Below are 20,710 nucleotides of genomic sequence, written 5' to 3'. Positions count from 1 at the left end.
GTTTGGTGGTTATAGTATGAACTGGAGGAGATGCATAGAAATTAGTCTCAGAAGAAGAAGAATATTAAGTTTTTGTAGTATAGCAGTGTGTTGGCTTTCTTAAGCCACCATAATTAAACATTTGCGATGTGTTTAAAAAGACTTGTCTCACTGCACAACTATTTTTTTTTTTTCATTTACGCAATTTTGACCAGCCGGAGTTTCTAGCTTGTGGTGTTTTCAATGCTTCGAAAAAGCTTTTTCAAAGCAATTGGTTCAATTCTAGTAATGCTTTGAAAATATTTGTTTCTCCAACTCCTTTGACTAGTAAATACTAAAAATGGTTTGTGTAAAAGTCCTAACAGATCAGCAATTTCTGAAATAATCAGGCAAGCCATCTGACATTCACCGTTCTGAAGCTGTGTTTGACCTTTCGCTTCACCACTTTCATGCCCAATTGCTAATTTGCTGCATGTGTTCAGCTGATTAAATAAGTGTATTGAACAAGTATAAAATGGCTGATGAGCATTCTCTACATACGCTAATCTGAAAAATCCTTTATCACAGCACTATAACATCCTTTTTAAAATACCTCCTATATCTGAACATTACTACTAAGATTTTTTTGAACACTGTGTTATTATAAGAACATACTGCTGCTTTTGGTGTCACACTATTAGCACCGTATTGTATTTAGTTCCATTAGTTGTATTTAAATTATACTTTTTTTTTTTTTTTTTCAATTCAGCTTTATTTGTATAGCGCTTTTACAATGTAGATTGTGTCAAAGCAGCTTCACATAAATGGTCATAGTAACTGGATCAGGGTAGTTCAGTTTTTAATGTTTAAGTTCAGTTTAGCTCAATTCAGTGTGGTTTGAAATTATTATTGAGAGTCCAAACACTGAAGAGCAAATTCATCGATGAGTAGCTTTTCAGATCCTGAACCATGCAAGCCAGTGGCGACAGCGGAGGGAAAAAAAACTTCACCAATAGGAGAGTGAAGAAAAAAAAAACCTTGAGAGAACCAGACTCAGTTCGGCACGACCATTTTAATTATGAAGAATGACAGGACGAAGAAAATACAATGAAATAAAAAGGTTTGACAATACACAAGGATGCAACCTCGTTGTCACTTTCAGACTGAGTAAATGGTAATTAAACATTTTGTTTATCTTATAAACCCCTTCCACACATACACACCTTTCCGGGAAATTACCGGAAATTTTCCGGAAAGGTGTGTATGTGTGAACAGGCCCTTTTTGAAAATACCGGTAAATTCGTTCTGGCTATTTTCCGGAAAGAGAAGTTGTAACATTACGGGTAATTTGCCGGAATGCTGCACTGTGTGAACGCAGAAGGAAGATTGCCGGAAAGAGCGCATGCACGTCTAGAACGTGCTGACATGAGACGTCTGCTTTAGCCAATCAGAACAGTCAGACGCATTCACGTCCACGCAGTTTATGAGAATAAAAGCCTTTGAGTAATTTTCCAGACACATTTAGCTGCTAGAAATTAGTCAGATAACGTTTATATGTTCATCTTAATGCCAACCGTGTTATTAATTATTGATAAGATGCTTATGATAAGCCGTTGTTTGTTTACCTTCAAGCTTTGCGTGTGCCCAGCACACACCCATATCATGTACATCTCGACTTGCGAAAGTGTTTCTCTATATGTTTTCATCTAAGTTGTTCACAATACTGATCCATCCACAGAGTTTGTAATGTAGTCAAATGTTTAGAAATACAAGTGCAGCCATTTAGAACTCATTTCTGGTTAATGATATCAGACTTTACCGGTATTTTGGAATAGATGTGTGAATGGTCTTTTCCAGAAAAATTCCGTAACGTCCTCGCCTGTGTGAACAGCCCTTTTTTGAATTTACCAGTTAAGTTGTTCCGGGAATTTTCCATATATTTACCGGTATCACTGTTTGAAAGGGGCTATTGACTGTGCTTATATTATAGACTTTTCTTGACAGTCAGGCCCTCAAACCAACAGGATCTCCTTCTATAATAGTGTGATGCTGTTTGTTTAATATGCATTGTATTCTGTTTTGAATGTTTCTGTTAAGGACTTTATTTTGGTGTTGCGTCCTTTGCAGGGAAGGGTGTGTGTGTAGGAGGGACAGCAGGTAGAGTGTGATGAGAGGAGACTCGTGTCGATCTCCTCCACAGTTTTTGCTCAATAAAATAGTTAGTCGTCAGTATTTTCAAGTCCATCGTCTTTATTTACCTTCACCCACGCGCAGCCAAAATCCACGCCTTACAATAGCAAACTCTGAACTAAAAGATCAGTGCTGGTCCGGGAAGTGACACGCCTTCAAATAAAAAACCTCTTCAAAGCATGACCTTTGTCACTCTGATTTCAACCACGGAAACGGGAAGAGCAAATGTGATTTCTTGGAATGAAAAAATGCCTGGTTCCATCAAAGTCCTACGTCTTCAATATGACCAGATTAATGAAAGCAATACTTTTAATAGTGGGGATATTGTAGAGGGACGAGTTCTCTTGGAAGTGACTAAGAACTTAACTGTGGACAGTTTATTTGTGAAGTTTACAGGTGGTGCAAAAGTATACTGGACTGAAGGTGAAAGTAAATATCATGACCATGAGAGATACTTCAAACTAAAGCAAGATCTCACTCCGGGACGCTCGGGAAAAGGTGAAGTTGCAATTTTAAATAATTTAAAAAATGCAATTGCACTAGTGCTATTTAATAATCATTATATATACTGCTAGTGTGATTTCACCAAGAATACGACCTGTTCATGAAACAACATTCCAGTCAGCCAATCAGAATTAAGAGATAAGTTTACATGCTAAGTATAGGCTCAATTTTGCGGTTATGTGCTTCTACATGGTTGTTATCTAACCATTATTCCGTTCTGATTTAGGAAATAACTTACAGTTAGGGTTGGCTTTAGGAGTAGGGATAGATGTTAATCCAGGATCGCATCCTACTTAGCAAATCACACCCTCCATATGTAATAAAATGTAATGTGAGTATTTATATATTTGTTTATCATGTATGCAATGAGGTACTGAAGAGTACTGAAAAATCATACTTAAGTAAAAGTATCATTACTTGCCCAAAAATGTAGGGCAAGTAGAGTAAATTTGACCAGAATACATTTCTTTACGAGAAGTGCCATGGGATTTTTAATGACCACAGAGAGTCAAGACCTCGGTTTAACATCCCATCTGAAAGATGGTGCTCACCTTTACTATACTGGGGCATTAAGACTCACACAGACCACAGGTTGAGCACCCCTAGCTGACATCACATTCCAAGTGGGTTCCCATCCAGGTATTGACCTGGCTCAGCCCTGCTTAGCTTCAGTGAGTAACCAGTCTTGGGCTGGAGGATGATATGACTGTGGCCATCTAGGCATACATTCATAACATAGTGAGTGAACTTACAAGCCAAAGTAACATAACAGATGTTTGTACATATTGCAGAATTTATATGACTTGTTTCTTGCTGTGACATTGACAGGAAATAAAAATGTTCACTGTGGAGAGGTAAGCATGATCGAATACCCAATAAAGGGGGAGAGCATGCTCAGAGCCCGGCGGCTAATCAGCAGGCCAATCCGAAATAATAAGCAACACCTGTTTATTCTAGTGATTGGACCGGAGAGACACCCGTCTTAAGGAGAACGGGAGGAACAGTCGGGAGAGATAGCTGAACGACGGCCACATAGTGGGAGCTGTGCAGTACAGTTGTGACTTAAAAAATAAAATCTGTTACTTACCTCAACGCCGACCCTGTCTTCTTCTTCCCACACAAAGAACATTTGTTACATTCACCATTCTTGTAATCTTAATTTTTAACTTTTTAAGTGACACTATCATCTTTTTTGTTTGTTTGTTTGTTTTTCTTTCAGAACGACAAATTATTAGTCCAGGACGACATGTTTTACCATTCAAATTCCAGCTGCCTGAACAGTAAGTGATTTTATTGATGAATAGGTGTGTATTTTCAAATATATATTCATTCTTATAATTATTCTATGGTGTTTGCATATTAGTTGTTTATTGATGTGAAAGGTTTGTTTTATTAATATTATATGTGATTAGTATGGATGCTCCGATTGATCGGCCGAAGATCGGTATCTGTCGAAAATCACATTTAATGAGTTGATCGGTACTCGCCGATCTAGCCAATCTCACGAACCGATCGCAGGTATTTTTGTTCATGAGTTTACAAATAGAGAAAGATGCACATTTACTCCCGTATATTTTGCATAGCCTATAGCAGTTATAACACAGGTGAATGATGCGTGGGGGCATAATCGATCGATGCACTTTTGTCACGGCAGCTAAAATATATACAAATGCGGTGCGACCTGTTTATACAGTCTATTTGCGCGACTTGCGCTACTGATGCTCTCTTTGTTGCAAGTGCAGCCATAGTATTTTCAGTGTTTTGAGCTGCTGTGACAAGAGTGGAGTGATCACATCCATCTACTGTCTTATCCAACCTTATGACCTCTTCTGGAAGCTCTGCGAATCTCCCAAAAATTCAAAACGGCTCCATGATGCACAATAATTAGTTAAAATATCCAGAAATAATGGCAGCAAGATTGAATTAGCTAGAGAACAGCTTGTGAGAGGTGCAGTGCTGTTTTAAGCATTTAAATTCTAAGGTTAAATGAAGAGAGCTGTATAAATATTGCAAGTTCTAATTCCCCTCTCTGTCATAGAGAGATCTGCTGTCAATAGTTGGAGATGAGCAAAACATTTAAATGGTCTAGCATGTACTGTATTTAGGCCTTTTTATTTATAACAACTGAAAGTTCTGTGTTTTTTATAATATTAGCAGTTCACTAAAAGTTGGCTGGTGTTACTAGATAAATGCAACTTTTTTAACATGAATATTTAATAATATAGCTTCTTGTAATACACTCAATGATACAAACAGTAGTTCATAGGCTTATTTCCATTTAGTAAGTAAGTAATGGATTTTTAGGTGTGAATTTTAAATTCTCATGCTTCAAATGTGCGCTCCAAACTTTTACTAGATTGAGACATGTTGAATTCTTCTTTCATCATTTGCAATGTTTCCAAATTGCATTGCTTGACATTTTTCTTACCAATTTTTATATCTGTGTTATAATAATTTTGTGGCAGTTCATTTCACCGTGATGACCCCTGACTAAGGGACTAAGCTAAAGTAAAATATATTGAGGAATTATTTTCTGTAAAGCTGCTTCTGGCCGTGATCTGTTCACATTTAAATGGTGTAGCGAATTAGCTCAAAGTGAATTGAAGATTCATTTGATCGAGGCTTCAAAGGAATCAACTCTTTAAATCCGAACAAATGAATCATTCATTGATCGTTTGAATGGACAGTTGACTTTAATTACAGCTATACCTATAAAAATTTTTAATAAATCATTTATGTTAAAGACATTAGATTCATACATATGCGCAGACACATTTCTTATACAAAATGAAACTCTATTAACTAATCTAACAGAAACTAACACCTAACACAAACACACATTCATACAAGTGTAGAGAAGAGTAAAGAAAGTAAAATAAGAGTTTGAGAGAGTGGAATGATAGAAAAACTGCAGATTTTGTAAGAGCAAACCAAGGGAATCAAAAATAATCAATTTGACCCATTTATGGTTTCTTTAGGGATACACTAGTTCAGTTGTAATCTGGAGGTGTTCCTTCTGTTGAGCATGTGGTCAGCTGGTGGTCAGTTCTTTGAGCTTGTGAGGTGGAGTCTGGATTTGCAGTAGGGCGAAAATTGTAGTTGTTTTGACTTTTGGTTCATCGCACAATAAACTTGAGCTGACTCTTGATGGAAAGAAAAGAAAGTTATCGGAGATGGGAATGTCTGAGCTGTGTGGTTAACCCATTTTGTCAGGGTCCACGCCTGTTCCCTGGAGTTCTCTGGGTGTTCTCCTGGGGTTCTTCTAGATTCACGTCTGGGTTCTAATCTGGGCGGTGGCCTTAGACACAAGCTTTTATAAAGATGGTTTTGTACCCACCCTCCGGAGCCAAGTTGCCCAATGAGAAGTTAACTCCCTCGAGGCACGTTTTATAATCCATATAGTTAAGAAGCGTAGTGATTTGCATAGGCATTCTGGGTGTAAACGGATGCAAAGATGTTTAAATTGTCTTAAAATGTTGCACGTGTATTAACATAAAATGAAAACAATCATTCAGTACACCAGATTAGCTTTGCAGGGACATCAAGCATGAACCATCTATGACCTTGTTTAGCTGTGATAGAGTTAAAAATTGATTGCAGAAGTATTAATACGCCAGAGACTTGGCACCAAACACTTGATTACATATTAAAGGAGAATAAAGAATCCTTAAGAATGGAGCTTATGGAATTTGACCATGTCTGTGTCCATTTTTTGAGCATCCCTTCGTGTCGTAAATACTTTGGAATCATATTACACACTAAACATCCAGTCTTTTCTGGGTAGGAGAACTTGACAGTATGTTATTTGTTGAATAAAACCAAAATAATTATGCGTCTGATTGGCCACAATTGTTACAATGGTCATAAGATAATAAGATAAGGTATTATATGCAGCATCCTTAATTTATTCTCTTAGGTAAGGCAATGTGCTTAATGCATTATAAAGCTTGAAGCATTAGAGTCGGTACTCAGCATCGGCCGATCACTATGACAAGGAATCAGTACTCTGTATCGGCTGCGTCTGAGCATTCCTAGTGATTAGTAAAATTCTAAAAAAGGTATTGTCATGCATATTGTCAGTTATTTTATTTACTTGCTAATACATATGTATTACCAGTAATTTGTGAAAAAAAGTTAAGTGTTTTTTTTTTGTTTGTTTGTTTTTCTCTCCAGAAATTTGCCTCCATCTTTTAAAGAAAAAGTATCTGGATTTAATTGTTGGATTAGATATGCCTTGACAGCAAAGCTAAAGAGGCCTTTCAAGTCAGCGTCTACTGCATATGCAGAATTAACCTTTGTGCCCAGAAATCATGTGACCAATGATCATTTACTGGTATGAATTGTGGTATATAACACAAGCTTTAGCATTTATATATCAATTAAAAAATATTATATTATATTATATTAATATAATATATTATGTGTCAATTTTTTTTTATACAGAAACCACAAAATCGCACCGATAAGATGAAGAACACATTCAGCTCAGGAAAAATATCACTGACTGCAACAACAGACAAAACTGGCTATATGTTAGGTGATTGTGTGCTTCAGACACTAATGGTTTTGTATATTTTTACTATTTATTCATGTTTGCCCTAATTCCATATAACTGATGCAGGAGAAACAATCAAAGTTTGTGTAGACATCGACAACGCTTCATCTCGTGATGCCAAGCTGAAATACAGCCTCAAACAACAACAGATGTTTATTGCTAGCAGGACTACAAAAAGAAGCAAACACATAATCCAAGAGACTAGCGATTGCATCCCATCCGGAGAAAAGCGTAGATTCTTGGTGAACATCAAGCTTCCACGTGACATAATGGTCTCTTTTGAAAACTGCAGGATTATAAGAGTGCTTTACCTGCTTAAGGTGCTATTTTGTGTTCCTTTTAAACCAATAGTTGTCACGAAACAAAAAAAATATATATATGATAATCATATCATAATGCCTCCATCCAAATGTATATGATTTTCTATCTTTCTTTTCTTTAACACAAAATTTCTTTTCCATATCAGTTGGCTTTAATTACAGAAGTGGTTATATAACCCACGGATAGATGTCAGGTGAAAGGTTTATGTGATAGGTCTTCAATTTCAAAAGTTCCTTTTACAGCATGGATAATGTCGTTTAAAGGGGACCTCTCCGCTTGTTAGGTGGTGACGTATGTAATACTGTTTCCGGGTCCAAGCCGTCACTCATTTGAGTTGAGAAATTATTTGTTTAAGATCAATATCACACATTAAAGTGAATTTTATATAAAGTCATAGTGTACACAACAATCTCTGGGCTTGCTCCATAACAAACACCAAAGTTTTAACAATTTATTATAAATGAATCACTTTCTGGTGTAGGGTCCAGCCAGTTGGTCCAATGACGGTATCCAATGGTGGATGAAGGTTCACTGCATGTTCGGTCTTTCCAGTGCACAATGTTGATTTATATTAAACTTAACTCATATCTGACTCCAATTTTAGTATGAGATGGTTTAGAATATTAATATGTTTATCCTCGTTTTATCTGACTCCAATTATAAAACATTGATAAGATTATTTTGTTTCCTTTCACATTATTTTAGATTGTGATTGAATATTCTTTTGATTTGTTATTATACCTTATTCTCATTTACTCAGATTCCGATAGCATCTCGAGTCTTGCACCGGCCGGGTATACAATCTCTTAATACAAGCTTGTCAGTCTTGGTCATTAAACAGAGGCGATTAACCACTCTCCTAAAAAGGCAGAACACTACTTACTCAATTTAGGAGATTTTTATGTGGTCCCCATGGATCTGTTATCTACTTAATCAAGACAAAGTATTTTAATAATAATCGCGCAGGATTATACTATTGTAGATGAAGGCCTAAATATCCACATTTAAAGTAGTTTCAACAATATTTTGTTGTTCTAAATAGTTGGCCTTTTACAGTCCAAGTATACATGAAATAATGCCAATTTGTTAGTCGGATCTCTAACAACATTGTTTAGCGTGCCACGCTGCTCCGTCTAACATGTTTTAGTCCGTTACTAACCTGTACAGTGGCTTGTAGTGCTATGGACAACAACATTTATCAGTGATAATAACACGAACTCTGTTTGAATCATTCAAAACATAACAATTTATTAGTCAGGTAAATGTATTATGCCAATTCAATCAGTCAATTCATAAACGATCAATACAAAACATCAAATTATCAAAGATAAATCCAAGATGAAAAAGATGCATTCCTGACTTTGAAATATACATAACATGGGGCAGACCCCATGTTATGGGCTGATCTGGTTAGGCAGAATCGCCTTGAGCTTTTCTTAGCCCTTACCTTAAATAATCCGAGAATTCCCTCAAGAAAGGGGGTGTGAATGTATAACAAAAGGCATTCACACTTAGTGTCACACCCCTCACAGTGGTTCAAAAGATGCCTGAAGTTATATATTTATTGTTCTGATTATGTCTATTTCTGAGAGAATGAGACCATTGTACCAATCGCACTGAGACATTTCAAATGATATCAAACATGATAGTTAAAGTCAGTTTGGTTAATTCTAGAACATTCAAACATTGAAATGACCATATGCGTGAGTTGGGGGATGAAGCTGATTCTCAGCATAGTCAGATGCAAATGCAGCAGGAACTGGTTTTTCCCGCATTCCTCCCTGGTGGGTTGTGAAGTCACCAGTCTCTGTTTTCAGCTCATGTTTTGAATTGTCAAAGATATCAGAATATTTGCAATATTTCAATTCTTACAGATAACCCCCATTTGATCCCGTGGGTCAGATATAAATGTGTCCATGGGGTCACTATGTATCCTTGTTGAGGTCGTTCAGGGGCAATTCAAGACAGTCTCTGCAGCATTATCAGTTGTAAGTCGTGTTCAGCAGGTAGCTAAACAGGTCCAGGCTCGTTTTCACCTCTTTTGATGAGCCTGACCCGAATGCACTGCTCATTCAGTCCATACAGGCCTTCATAGCTTCCACTGTGTCCTTCCCCTGACAAAAGTGTCCACGTCGTGTGGGCTTCTCATAGTCTGCTTCTTCTGATGAATCTGGTCACCTCCAGATACGCAGACATCGGCATGTGGGGGTCTACAGTGTGTATACACTGCCTTCTCCCGGACACCTAAACAGCAACTTGATGGCTCAGCGATTGAACAGTTATGAACTTGTGTCCTTCTGCATTGGAGAAAGTCATGAGGTTAAGCATAAAATATATGATCAAAACATAAAAGTCAGCAAGTGCGAGTCGTACAACTGGTCTCAGGTCTCTTTCAATCTGTTTAAATGGTCCAATCAAAAACAGATAAGTCTTTGTCACCACTGAGATGGGGTATAATGATAGGGAGAATATTAAATATTCTTGGTTTGGATTACTCAAGGTAAAGCTATCAAAAGGTCAGTGCAACTTATTAAAACAGTATAACAGGCAGTATGCATCATAAAACATATCATCATGACAATACATTCAAATAAATGACATTCATTTTCAAAATGAAAAAACGTGAAGATATTTGTCATACATGATAGTAATCACATTATTTAACCATAATTATGAAGGTATATCTATAATAATGTGTGTGTTTGTGTGTGTATGTTGTGTGGTGTGTGTGTGTGTGTGTTAGTGTGTGTGTGTTTATGTGTGGGTGTGTGTTTATGTGTGTGTGTGTGTGTGTGTGTGTGTGTGTGTGTGTGTGTGTGTGTGTGTGTGTGTGTGTGTGTGTGTTTATGTGTGTGTGGGGGGGCTTGAACACAATTGATGGTATTTGTCAAATTTAAATGTCCTAGTGATTATTAGAAGTGTCCTCACTTCGGTTTAATTTAAATCACTTTAGCACTTATACCTGTTATTGGTGATAGATTGGAAAACCAGGGGCCCTCTGGTTTGTCAACCATCCCCACAGCAGTCAGTGTATCTATCTTAAATTTATTGGCAAGTTCGCCTCTATTGAAGTTTTATACCATCAATTTGTTGTCAAAGCCATGCAAATGTGTAATTTCTTTTCAGCTGACAGAGGGTGTCAGAGGGTGTTTGTTGTCTCGTCTGTCATCAGATTAATTATTCTGTTCTATGTGTGTGAGGCTAATGTGTTTTGTTTGTATAAACATGACCAAACGATCTCAATTAAGGAGATTTGACTCCTGGGTCTTTGAAGACTAAGGTGTTATCTATGTGCCTGGGTTTACCTGTGGCTATGTGTCAGTGTAATGCTCCGAACAATGGTAATCAACTTTTATAATTGTGTTGCAAAATTTTAGTCCTGTTTAACAGGGAGCCAGCATAAGAATGTGAACATGAGGTGTGTTCCGGCTCAAATTGATTCCATATAATATCTTTTCCGGAGCATTTTAAGGTGCAATGTTCAAGGCTGGATCTGCAGGTGAGGTGTTAGCACCACAGGGGTTCTTGCTTTGAGATGCAAGATGGGAGACTTTTGGCCTCAGGCTATGGCTTAACCTTTTGTTGCCCTCATTTGTATTTGTTTGATGTGGACCGGATCTGGAGTGTTCTTTGTTATTGGTCCGCCTAAGATGAGAACAAAAGCAGAGAGAACCATAGTTAATTTTAGAATTTTCATCAGTTTCAAATTCAATCATGTGGAATTAATGTTAATGCATCATTTTGCAATATTAATTCTGGAAGCCACATGATGTTGCTGGTCAGATCTGAATTGCTGTCACTGTTGAGTTTACACAGTCTGCTGCATTCTGAGCATTATCTCCCAGTTCCGCTGGGGACATTTTTCTGAATCAATCAATGATTTTTCATTAATTTCAGTTCACAATCTAATGGGCCGATACCCATAGTTCATTTTTTGCTCTCATTAACAGTCAGATCTGTTGGCAGAAATCATTTCACCCTTTTGGTGTTCTCTGCTTAACGGTTGTCATTTTATGGTGTGACTCACAGATTCTTAGATCTTTTGACCCATAAAAACTTTGGTAACTCTGAATGTTATCATATCCATCCCCCTTTCATTATTTTTCTGGTGAGTTTAATTCTCTGATCAAATTTTAATTGTAGGTGGTGTTTTTCAGCGAGGATTTTATTGGTTTACAATCAGTTATGCTATAGTAGTTCTGTCAGTGTTTTCATTAAGCATAAAGAAAGCAAACCTCCTCAAGGTGAATGTTTCACCCTTGGTCTTTAGTGCCATGATTGGCGATTATAACATAATGTTCATTATTGTTTATTCCTAATGTAATTATATTATATTAAAATAGTAAATATTAAAATTTAATTATATCTGGTCTCTGGAGAGTGTTTTTAGAACAACAGTGCATTTTAGCTTAATGCTTTTATCTTGTGATCAGGGTTGTGTTTGCTTGTAAGTTGCATGGAGAACAAAAGGGTCAGCAAAGGCTTGTGGCCAAATGGAAGAATGTTATTGTTTTATGCAAATACAGCAAACACATTCTGAGCATCTTATTATCACTGAGGTGAGATTTCTCTGCTCTCTGTCAGGACATTTGAATATGAAAAGGTTTGAGCCATCAGGAGGTCTAAGGGCTGATTTAAAGTTAAAATCTTAGAATTTCTTTTATATTTAGTCTGTTTTGAGATTAAATTAAAGTATAGTGGATATTTTACACTGTAAACCCTAATGCTGTAACTAATTAATTGAATTGAGCTCTATTAACTTAAATCCTTAAAATTCGTTTATCTTAATTAACCTTAATGAGCATTCAGAACTTTTTCTTATTTTTGAGTTTGAAAAAATGTAATCTTTAAAAAATGCTATCAGCTGGGTGATTTAAGTATTTAAAGTTGAAAGAAATTAAAGCAATTAAGTTAATTGGTATTAAAATGTATGAGCTGGGTGACTAAGTTTTTAAAGTTTGGAAAAATTAAAATAATTAAGTTAATTGCAATTAAAATGTATAAGTTGAGTAACTTGGGTATTTTAAGTTAGTTGAAGTGTCTTGCATGAGTATAACAAACTCAAAACTTAATGTTTCTGTTCACTTAAAATAGATAATTTTATAACTTAAAAAATTTGACATAACTGATTGCCTCAAATTTTTTTGAGTTTTGTCAACTTATTCGGGATTACAGTGTAGTTGATCAGCATCATATTTGAATTTATCACCATTGTATTTAAATGACAAATTTCTGATTTGTAAAAGCAGATTTTTCATTAGAGCCTATTTGTCTTTTTTGCAATCAAATCATTCTGTTCTGCTCACCTTTATTTTTCACATGCAAATGCCTTTAAACAGACTGTTGTTATTAATCCAATTTAAAAGTTTACAATTGTTTTTAAATCTTAAACCATTTTTTCCTGTTTTCCTTTTTTCCATTTTTCTCTTTTTTATAAAACAGTAGATTTAAAACAATGGATAGTTTTTGATTTAAACTTTTAGGATCTAATTTATGACTCTCCACTGAGTCCCAGAATATAATTTGGATGATGTTATTCCAATTTTAAGCTTCAACTCTTGCTGCCTAGCAGACAAAGAGATTTCAGAGCAAAGGATGGCATTTATCTATACTGCTGCTATCATGTCCCTGATAATCAAAGTGGTTTTGTCTAATTCTCAACCCCACCGGATAACGCATTCCGGTCTAACATTTTTGAGCATTTCCGACTCATTCTATCAATGTGTTTATAAAGGGTGCGTCCAGCTTTCCCTCAACATTTCTAATAGGCAAAGAAGAATTGACTTACCACAGCAGCTGAAGATAGAATAGAAGATTCAAACCTCTTGGTTGATATAAATCCATTTTGTGCTGGAAAGACGTAACTCGCCTGAGTTGGGAGATCACGTCGGGGTCACCATTTTGTAGGGTCCAGCCAGTTGGTCCAATGACGGTATCCAATGGTGGATGAAGGTTCACTGCATGTTCGGTCTTTCCAGTGCACAATGTTGATTTATATTAAACTTAACTCATATCTGACTCCAATTTTAGTATGAGATGGTTTAGAATATTAATATGTTTATCCTCGTTTTATCTGACTCCAATTATAAAACATTGATAAGATTATTTTGTTTCCTTTCACATTATTTTAGATTGTGATTGAATATTCTTTTGATTTGTTATTATACCTTATTCTCATTTACTCAGATTCCGATAGCATCTCGAGTCTTGCACCGGCCGGGTATACAATCTCTTAATACAAGCTTGTCAGTCTTGGTCATTAAACAGAGGCGATTAACCACTCTCCTAAAAAGGCAGAACACTACTTACTCAATTTAGGAGATTTTTATGTGGTCCCCATGGATCTGTTATCTACTTAATCAAGACAAAGTATTTTAATAATAATCGCGCAGGATTATACTATTGTAGATGAAGGCCTAAATATCCACATTTAAAGTAGTTTCAACAATATTTTGTTGTTCTAAATAGTTGGCCTTTTACAGTCCAAGTATACATGAAATAATGCCAATTTGTTAGTCGGATCTCTAACAACATTGTTTAGCATGCCACGCTGCTCCGTCTAACATGTTTTAGTCCGTTACTAACCTGTACAGTGGCTTGTAGTGCTATGGACAACAACATTTATCAGTGATAATAACACGAACTCTGTTTGAATCATTCAAAACATAACAATTTATTAGTCAGGTAAATGTATTATGCCAATTCAATCAGTCAATTCATAAACGATCAATACAAAACATCAAATTATCAAAGATAAATCCAAGATGAAAAAGATGCATTCCTGACTTTGAAATATACATAACATGGGGCAGACCCCATGTTATGGGCTGATCTGGTTAGGCAGAATCGCCTTGAGCTTTTCTTAGCCCTTACCTTAAATAATCCGAGAATTCCCTCAAGAAAGGGGGTGTGAATGTATAACAAAAGGCATTCACACTTAGTGTCACACCCCTCACAGTGGTTCAAAAGATGCCTGAAGTTATATATTTATTGTTCTGATTATGTCTATTTCTGAGAGAATGAGACCATTGTACCAATCGCACTGAGACATTTCAAATGATATCAAACATGATAGTTAAAGTCAGTTTGGTTAATTCTAGAACATTCAAACATTGAAATGACCATATGCGTGAGTTGGGGGATGAAGCTGATTCTCAGCATAGTCAGATGCAAATGCAGCAGGAACTGGTTTTTCCCGCATTCCTCCCTGGTGGGTTGTGAAGTCACCAGTCTCTGTTTTCAGCTCATGTTTTGAATTGTCAAAGATATCAGAATATTTGCAATATTTCAATTCTTACACTGGCCATCTGATATTAGGCATGGACATATATATATATTGCAATCGTGATTTTTGAACATATTAAAGCGCTTTGTACATGTTTATTATTACCATTTCATGAGTTTCCTCATACAGTTGAATAAAGCGCTTGGACCCAGAAGCTGCTTCGCGTGACATCACACTTAACAAGCGGATTACCCCTTTTTCAAGTCTTTTGTGTCTCCAGAATGTGTCTGTAAAATATCGGCTCAAAACACTCATCAGATTATTTATACTTTTGAGAACTCAAAAGTATAAAAAAAAAAAAAAAAAAAAGTTTCAGCTTTGAGCACATTGTAGCTGTTTTTGTTGCCTGTACCTTTAATACAAATGAGCTAGCTCTCCCCGCCCACCATTCCTACGTGCCTGTCAGAGCCATATCCTGCTGCGACAGATAAACATCACGGACAGACATGAAGGAAGCAGATCTCACGTAACGTTGGTGAGAAATACTAAAGTAAGAACTTTACCAATGATTATTTGATGTATTTTTTCTAGACAAAGTTTTAATCCCAGTTGCTTTACGCACGTCCTGTCGTGTTGATATGATTGTAAGTGTTGCTACAGAGACATGTTAATACGCGGCGGTAATGAAGCGGTCCTTAAATAAAAAAAAAAAAAAAATGTAAAGAAAGGAATTAAAATAAATGTGGGACCATGTATTATTTCATCCTTTGAGAACCAATTGGATTGTTGAAAGATGGGCGTTGCTAACAAAATAAACTAGGATTGATGAATGTATGAAGGCAGAAATGAGAAATTCGCCGAAAGGTGACCAGGAGACAAGAAAAGTCATTCTGAAGAGGAGTTTAAAGGATATGATTTTGAATTAAAGATTCATAATATATATATATATTTTTTTACAAAATAATGAAGTGCACAGATACAGATAACTATAACAAGCACTACTATATACTTATAAAAAGTAAGAGAGTACATTTTGATTTAATTCCAGCTTTAAATTTGCCATAAAATCGAAATGTACTCTTCTTATTTAAATATGTTTGTAGTAGTTCTTGTTATAAACAATATATCTGTGCACTTCTTTTTTTTGTAAATAAAAAATATTCGCCATCCTAATCTTTGAACAAATGCCATAACCTTTCTGTCCCCTCAAAACTAAAAACTTCTCTTCGTGGTCACATGGAATTATTTTAGGCAAGGTATATCAAGTGTCTTGTTTCTGCTTTGAATTCGTCCATTCATCAATCTTCCTTCGTTTATTAGCAAGGTGCATCTTTCAACAATCCTTTCGGCTCAGCTTTTTCTTTACTACACTGGACCTGTACATCGACCAGTTCAGACAAAGTCCGGAATTTGGTCCATACCTGAGCTCATTTGTCCTTCTTTGACTGCTATGCCAGCATGGTGAAAATAACCCACCGAAAAAGGCTTTAAGACCAAGCTGAATCCTCTGTTGGCTGTCGCTTGAGTGTGACTTAGCTAATCAGTTATGGCCAATGCCAACAAATATTTTTTCATGTGTCCAGTGTGGTTATGATGACTATCTGACAAGCTAATCCAGAATAGTGCTTAAAATGTCAATACAATGCAGTTTTTAAATTTCATAATTAAATAAAAAAATGAGGCAAATAATTGCAAAAAAAAAAGAAAAAGAAAACTTTTTGAAAAAGGAACCTCTTTTCACCAGGCTGGCTATGGGCCTGTTACTGCTGCCGCTGCATTGATCCACCTGACAATCTCATGTTTCAACTGTGATGTAATTATCTGAGTGGGCTATATGCAGAAGAACTTTTAATTTCCAGTAACCTGGGTCAACCCCTTCCAGGGAAATGTATGCCGTTACAAAATCAGCATGTTTAAGGTCTTTTTTTCTTTAAAAATTAACAATCTTCATTGCCTGATTGATATACAGTACGATATAAAATGGGTCTCTGAATGTGCAGGAATCACTGCATTAAATTATATCTTTCCACATCATGTCTTCAAAATATGAAAATTAATTTTACCCCAGTATTTTCAATAGTTTCTGTGCTAGCCTACTGCTAGCCTACTTGTTTTATGCTTTAACAACCATATGAATGCTGAAGTCTATGTACCTGATTGTATTTTAATTATATTACAACAACAATGCTGTAAAGGGATCTATATAAAATTGAAACAAGTCACATTAACCGTTCATCCGAAGTTTGTTGGTGTGGGAAGAAACACTAGCTGTGCATATATAATTTCAACAACAAATTGTCAGAGCTCAAACAACCTTTCGCATCATTGTCTTTTAGGTCTCTCTGGATGTGTCATTTGCTTCAGATCCAGCAGTTAAATTCCCTGTGGTCATTATTCCACCTCTACAGCAGTGTCCTCCCTGGCAAGATCCACCTCCACCATATATGCCACCTCAACCTGTGCCTCATCCTGGTGGAGCTCCTCCTCCATTTGCAAGACTGTATGATCCAGTGCCGCCCAATCCAGGAGCCGCTGCAGGACTGCCTGGTTCACCGTTTGGCTTCGTCTCCACCAGTTTATGATCCAAACTAAAGAAGCAAACCTCTGGCTATAATTGATATGCTGTTTCAATCATACCTTAATGGTTTTATCTTATTACAGTGACAAATGTTATGTATTATACACTACTTTTCCTAGTTTTACACTGATTTTTTTTCCACTGTCAGTTTGTTCACTGAGGAAATAATGAGTCATTTGAATAAGACAAAAAGGTCTGTACATATGTATCAAAATTATATATCCAAGATGTAGAAAAGACTCTGAGTTTTACATATGACAGGATAAAACTTTACATCATCTGCAAATGAGATCAACAGTAGCAGATTGCTCAGATATCAATAATGCCACATGGAATCTGTACATGCAGATTTCTACAGATTTTCACATTCTCATTCATTTAGCAGACACTTTTATCCAAATCAACTTACACACCCAGAGCAGGGCTGCCCGGGGAACAGTTGGGGTTTCAGTTCCTTGCTTAAGGGAATCACCTCACCTCAGTGGTTTTGGGGTGGATATTAATTCACACTTCCCACCATAAATCCCTGCTGCTGAGGCTTGAACATGCGACTTTTGGATCACAAGTCCAACTCTCTAACCATTAGAATACAATATTTATATTAATTATGTACAATACAGTTTGTACATTAATTTTTTGTCTTTTGGTATATACTATTTTATCTGAGTTACTTTCGTTACCAATTGTGTTTTAAAGTCCAAATAAGAGAGTCGTCATGGTGGACTAGGTTTGATCCTTGTTACGTCCTTCCCCTCTGTGCCCTGCACTCAGCTGTTAGCCCTTGTAATCAGTGCCAGCACTGATCGCCAGACACTTGTTCTAGTTTTACTCTTATTGGCATCCTTGCTTTTCTTTCCCTCTTTTGTCAGTTTATTGTTGTTACATGTGTAGTCTCTAGTCAGCAAAACTCTCCTCACCTTCTTTGCTTTGTCCTGTCTTGTTCAACATCTGCTTGTACGACTTGACATATGAAATGTGAGGTTTTGTTTCACGTGTCGCTGTGCTCAGACTGCCAGCTCGTTGATGTCAGGTGTTCTCCAAGTAGTTGTGTGCTAACAGGATCCTCCACCATTCCTCTCTGTACAGGTTGAGCTGATGGCTTTTGTGTTTTTAGAACATCCAGTTCTGTGTTCTACTTCTAAGTTCTGTTTTTTGAACGGCAGAGAGCCTAATTTTTAACTTTGATACAATAAACTCTGTTAACCTGCCTTTGCCCAGCATTCTGTCCATAACAAGAACGTTTTTACATTTTTCATGATGTTATTTTACAGTAGTTTATGGTTTGTGACAAGTTGTCAGATGAAAAGAAAACAATTCTTGATGAAAAGTCAATTCTTTAGGTGCAAATAAAATGCCCCCGTGTCATGCTCTGCAATTGTTTTTGTTTGTTCTGTTTTGTCCTGTTGTCCTGTCTTGAGTCACAATCCTACAACTTGTTTCACCAGAGATTACATGTTGGACATTCGGATGCGTATGTAACCCCACCGGTCCTACACCACCCAACTCGCGCCCAGCTGGGATCGAACCGGCGACCTTCTCCTTGAGAGTCGGGTGCTAATGACCATGGCCTCTAGTGTTTGTCACTAGAGCACCTTTAGAGGTCAGAGGAGTGAGGTTTACCTGTACAGCTCTTACTAGCTGGCCTCCATTACACTCACCCCCCTAAACCTCACTCCCATCCGGGTCATGACAGCAATGTAACCCCGCTGGTCCTACACCACCCTACACGCTCCGAGCTGGGATTGAACCGGTGACCTTCCCCATGAGAGTCGGGTGCTCTAACAAGGAAGCTAAAGACCATGGCGTCTAGTGTCTGTCTCTAGAGCACCTTTAGAGGGTCAGAGGCGTGAGGTTTACCTGCACAGCACTCACTAGCTTGCCTCCGTTAAACGTACACCGCTAAATATTTTTCCAGACTTGAATTTATTTGATGTTTGGTTGGAGATTGTAGTCTGCAAAGCCGCGGTACTGCTCAAATGCAGTCAAGCGCGCTTGTGAAACTCAGACATCGCGGATTTCCAACCACGTTGCCTAGCATCCAAACTCATTCTGCTCTCTCAGACAAACAGGGATTTTCTGCATTCAGCTGCTATGTGTTTCACGGAAACCTGCCTAAACGACACCATAATGGACAACGTGCTTCATCTACCAGCCATTAGCTGTTCAGAGCGGATCGCAACAAAGAATCGAAGTGGAAATCGTGCGGTGGCGGGACGTGCTTTAACATCAATGAAAGGTTGTGTACAGATGTAACAGTTTTAAAGAAGATGTGCTGTTCCGATCTAGAAGCACTGTTTATTAGCTGCAAGCCTTTCTACTCGCTGTGTGAGTGCTGCTCGTTCATCCTCGTTAGTGTTTACATTCCTCCACACGCAGCGCTGGCAATACAGAAACTAGCTGATCAGATCACGGTGATAGAGCAACAACACCCGGACTGTGTTTTAACCATTCTCTGGGATTTTAACAAAGCAAAACTATCCAGTGAACTACCAAAATATAGACAGCATGTTACATGTCCCACAAGAGACAGTAACATATTGGATCACTGATATTCCAACGAGCGGCTTTGAGGCACTTTGAACATTGTTTGATTCATCTCATACCAACCTACAGGCAGAAACTGAAAACAGCCAAACCTGTATTAAAGATCTGAAAAGATGGACTAATGAAACAGAACAGGATCTGTTTCAACCTCACTGACTGTAGTGTTTTTGAAGCTGCTGCAAATGATCTGGATGAGCTCACAGAGACTGTAACATCTTATGTCAGTTTCTGTGAAGTAGTGTGGATTCCTACCAGGACTTAACTCACATACAACAATGACAAACATGGTTCACTGTAAAACTCAGACAGCCATGTCAAGCCAAAGAGGTTTTTTACTGGAATAGAGAGAGAGAGCCTTGTATACGCAGGCCAAATACACCCTGGAAAAGGAGATCAGAGTCGCAAAAAGGAACTATTCTGAGAAACTAAGGAGTCAGTTCTGTTCCAGCGACTCATCATCCTCGTGGAAAAGTTTGAAAAATATCACAAGACACAATCCCCCAGCACTGTAGACACAGCGACTTGCAAACAACCTGAGTGATTTTTATTGCAGGTTTGAGAAAACCCCGACACCCACTCTGTACTGCTCTTAACGCCACTATTAACACCTCCACCATCTCTCGTCTCCATCCCAAAGAAACCCAAACTTACAAGACCAAATGACAACAGACCAGTGGCTCTAACATCTGTAATCATGAAGTCTTTTGAAAAACTGGTGCTGGCCCACCCCAAGGACATCACTGGACCCTCACTGGACTCTCTTTAGTTTGCCTACAGAGCAAACAGGTCTGTGGATGATGCAGTCATGGGACTGAATTGGGACACTCACATTGAG

At 37.3% G+C, this 20,710-nt stretch overlaps 1 protein-coding gene across 2 annotated transcripts; it reads left to right on the top strand.

Moving 5' to 3' along the window:
- Window positions 1-730: 730 nt before the first annotated feature.
- Window positions 731-18,706, top strand: LOC799768 (arrestin domain-containing protein 3). Of its 2 annotated transcripts, XM_009301767.5 has the most exons (6): window positions 731-2,646; window positions 3,872-3,932; window positions 6,826-6,985; window positions 7,096-7,189; window positions 7,274-7,527; window positions 17,090-18,706. In XM_009301767.5, exons 1-6 carry the CDS (start codon window positions 2,328-2,330, stop codon window positions 17,333-17,335), a joined length of 1,134 nt encoding a protein of 377 aa, XP_009300042.4. In that variant the 5' UTR covers window positions 731-2,327; the 3' UTR covers window positions 17,336-18,706. The 2 variants fall into 2 exon arrangements, with proteins under 2 accessions (XP_009300042.4, XP_073807501.1); XM_073951400.1 differs by lacking the exon at window positions 7,274-7,527.
- Window positions 18,707-20,710: the final 2,004 nt, after the last annotated feature.

Source organism: Danio rerio, chromosome 5 (genome assembly GCF_049306965.1).
Source record: "Danio rerio strain Tuebingen ecotype United States chromosome 5, GRCz12tu, whole genome shotgun sequence".
Lineage (NCBI taxonomy): Eukaryota > Metazoa > Chordata > Actinopteri > Cypriniformes > Danionidae > Danio > Danio rerio.
The sequence above is the reverse complement of the archived record's forward strand: the minus strand, read 5'-3'. Positions and strand labels throughout refer to the sequence as shown.

Coding starts and splice junctions, on each gene's coding strand:
- LOC799768 (XM_009301767.5), top strand. CDS start 2,328: ATGACCTTTGTCACTCTGATTTCAACCACGGAAACGGGAAGAGCAAAT. Junction 2,647..3,871: donor TCCGGGACGCTCGGGAAAAG/GTGAAGTTGCAA, acceptor TTTTTCTTTCAG/AACGACAAATTATTAGTCCA. Junction 6,986..7,095: donor TGACCAATGATCATTTACTG/GTATGAATTGTG, acceptor TTTTTTATACAG/AAACCACAAAATCGCACCGA.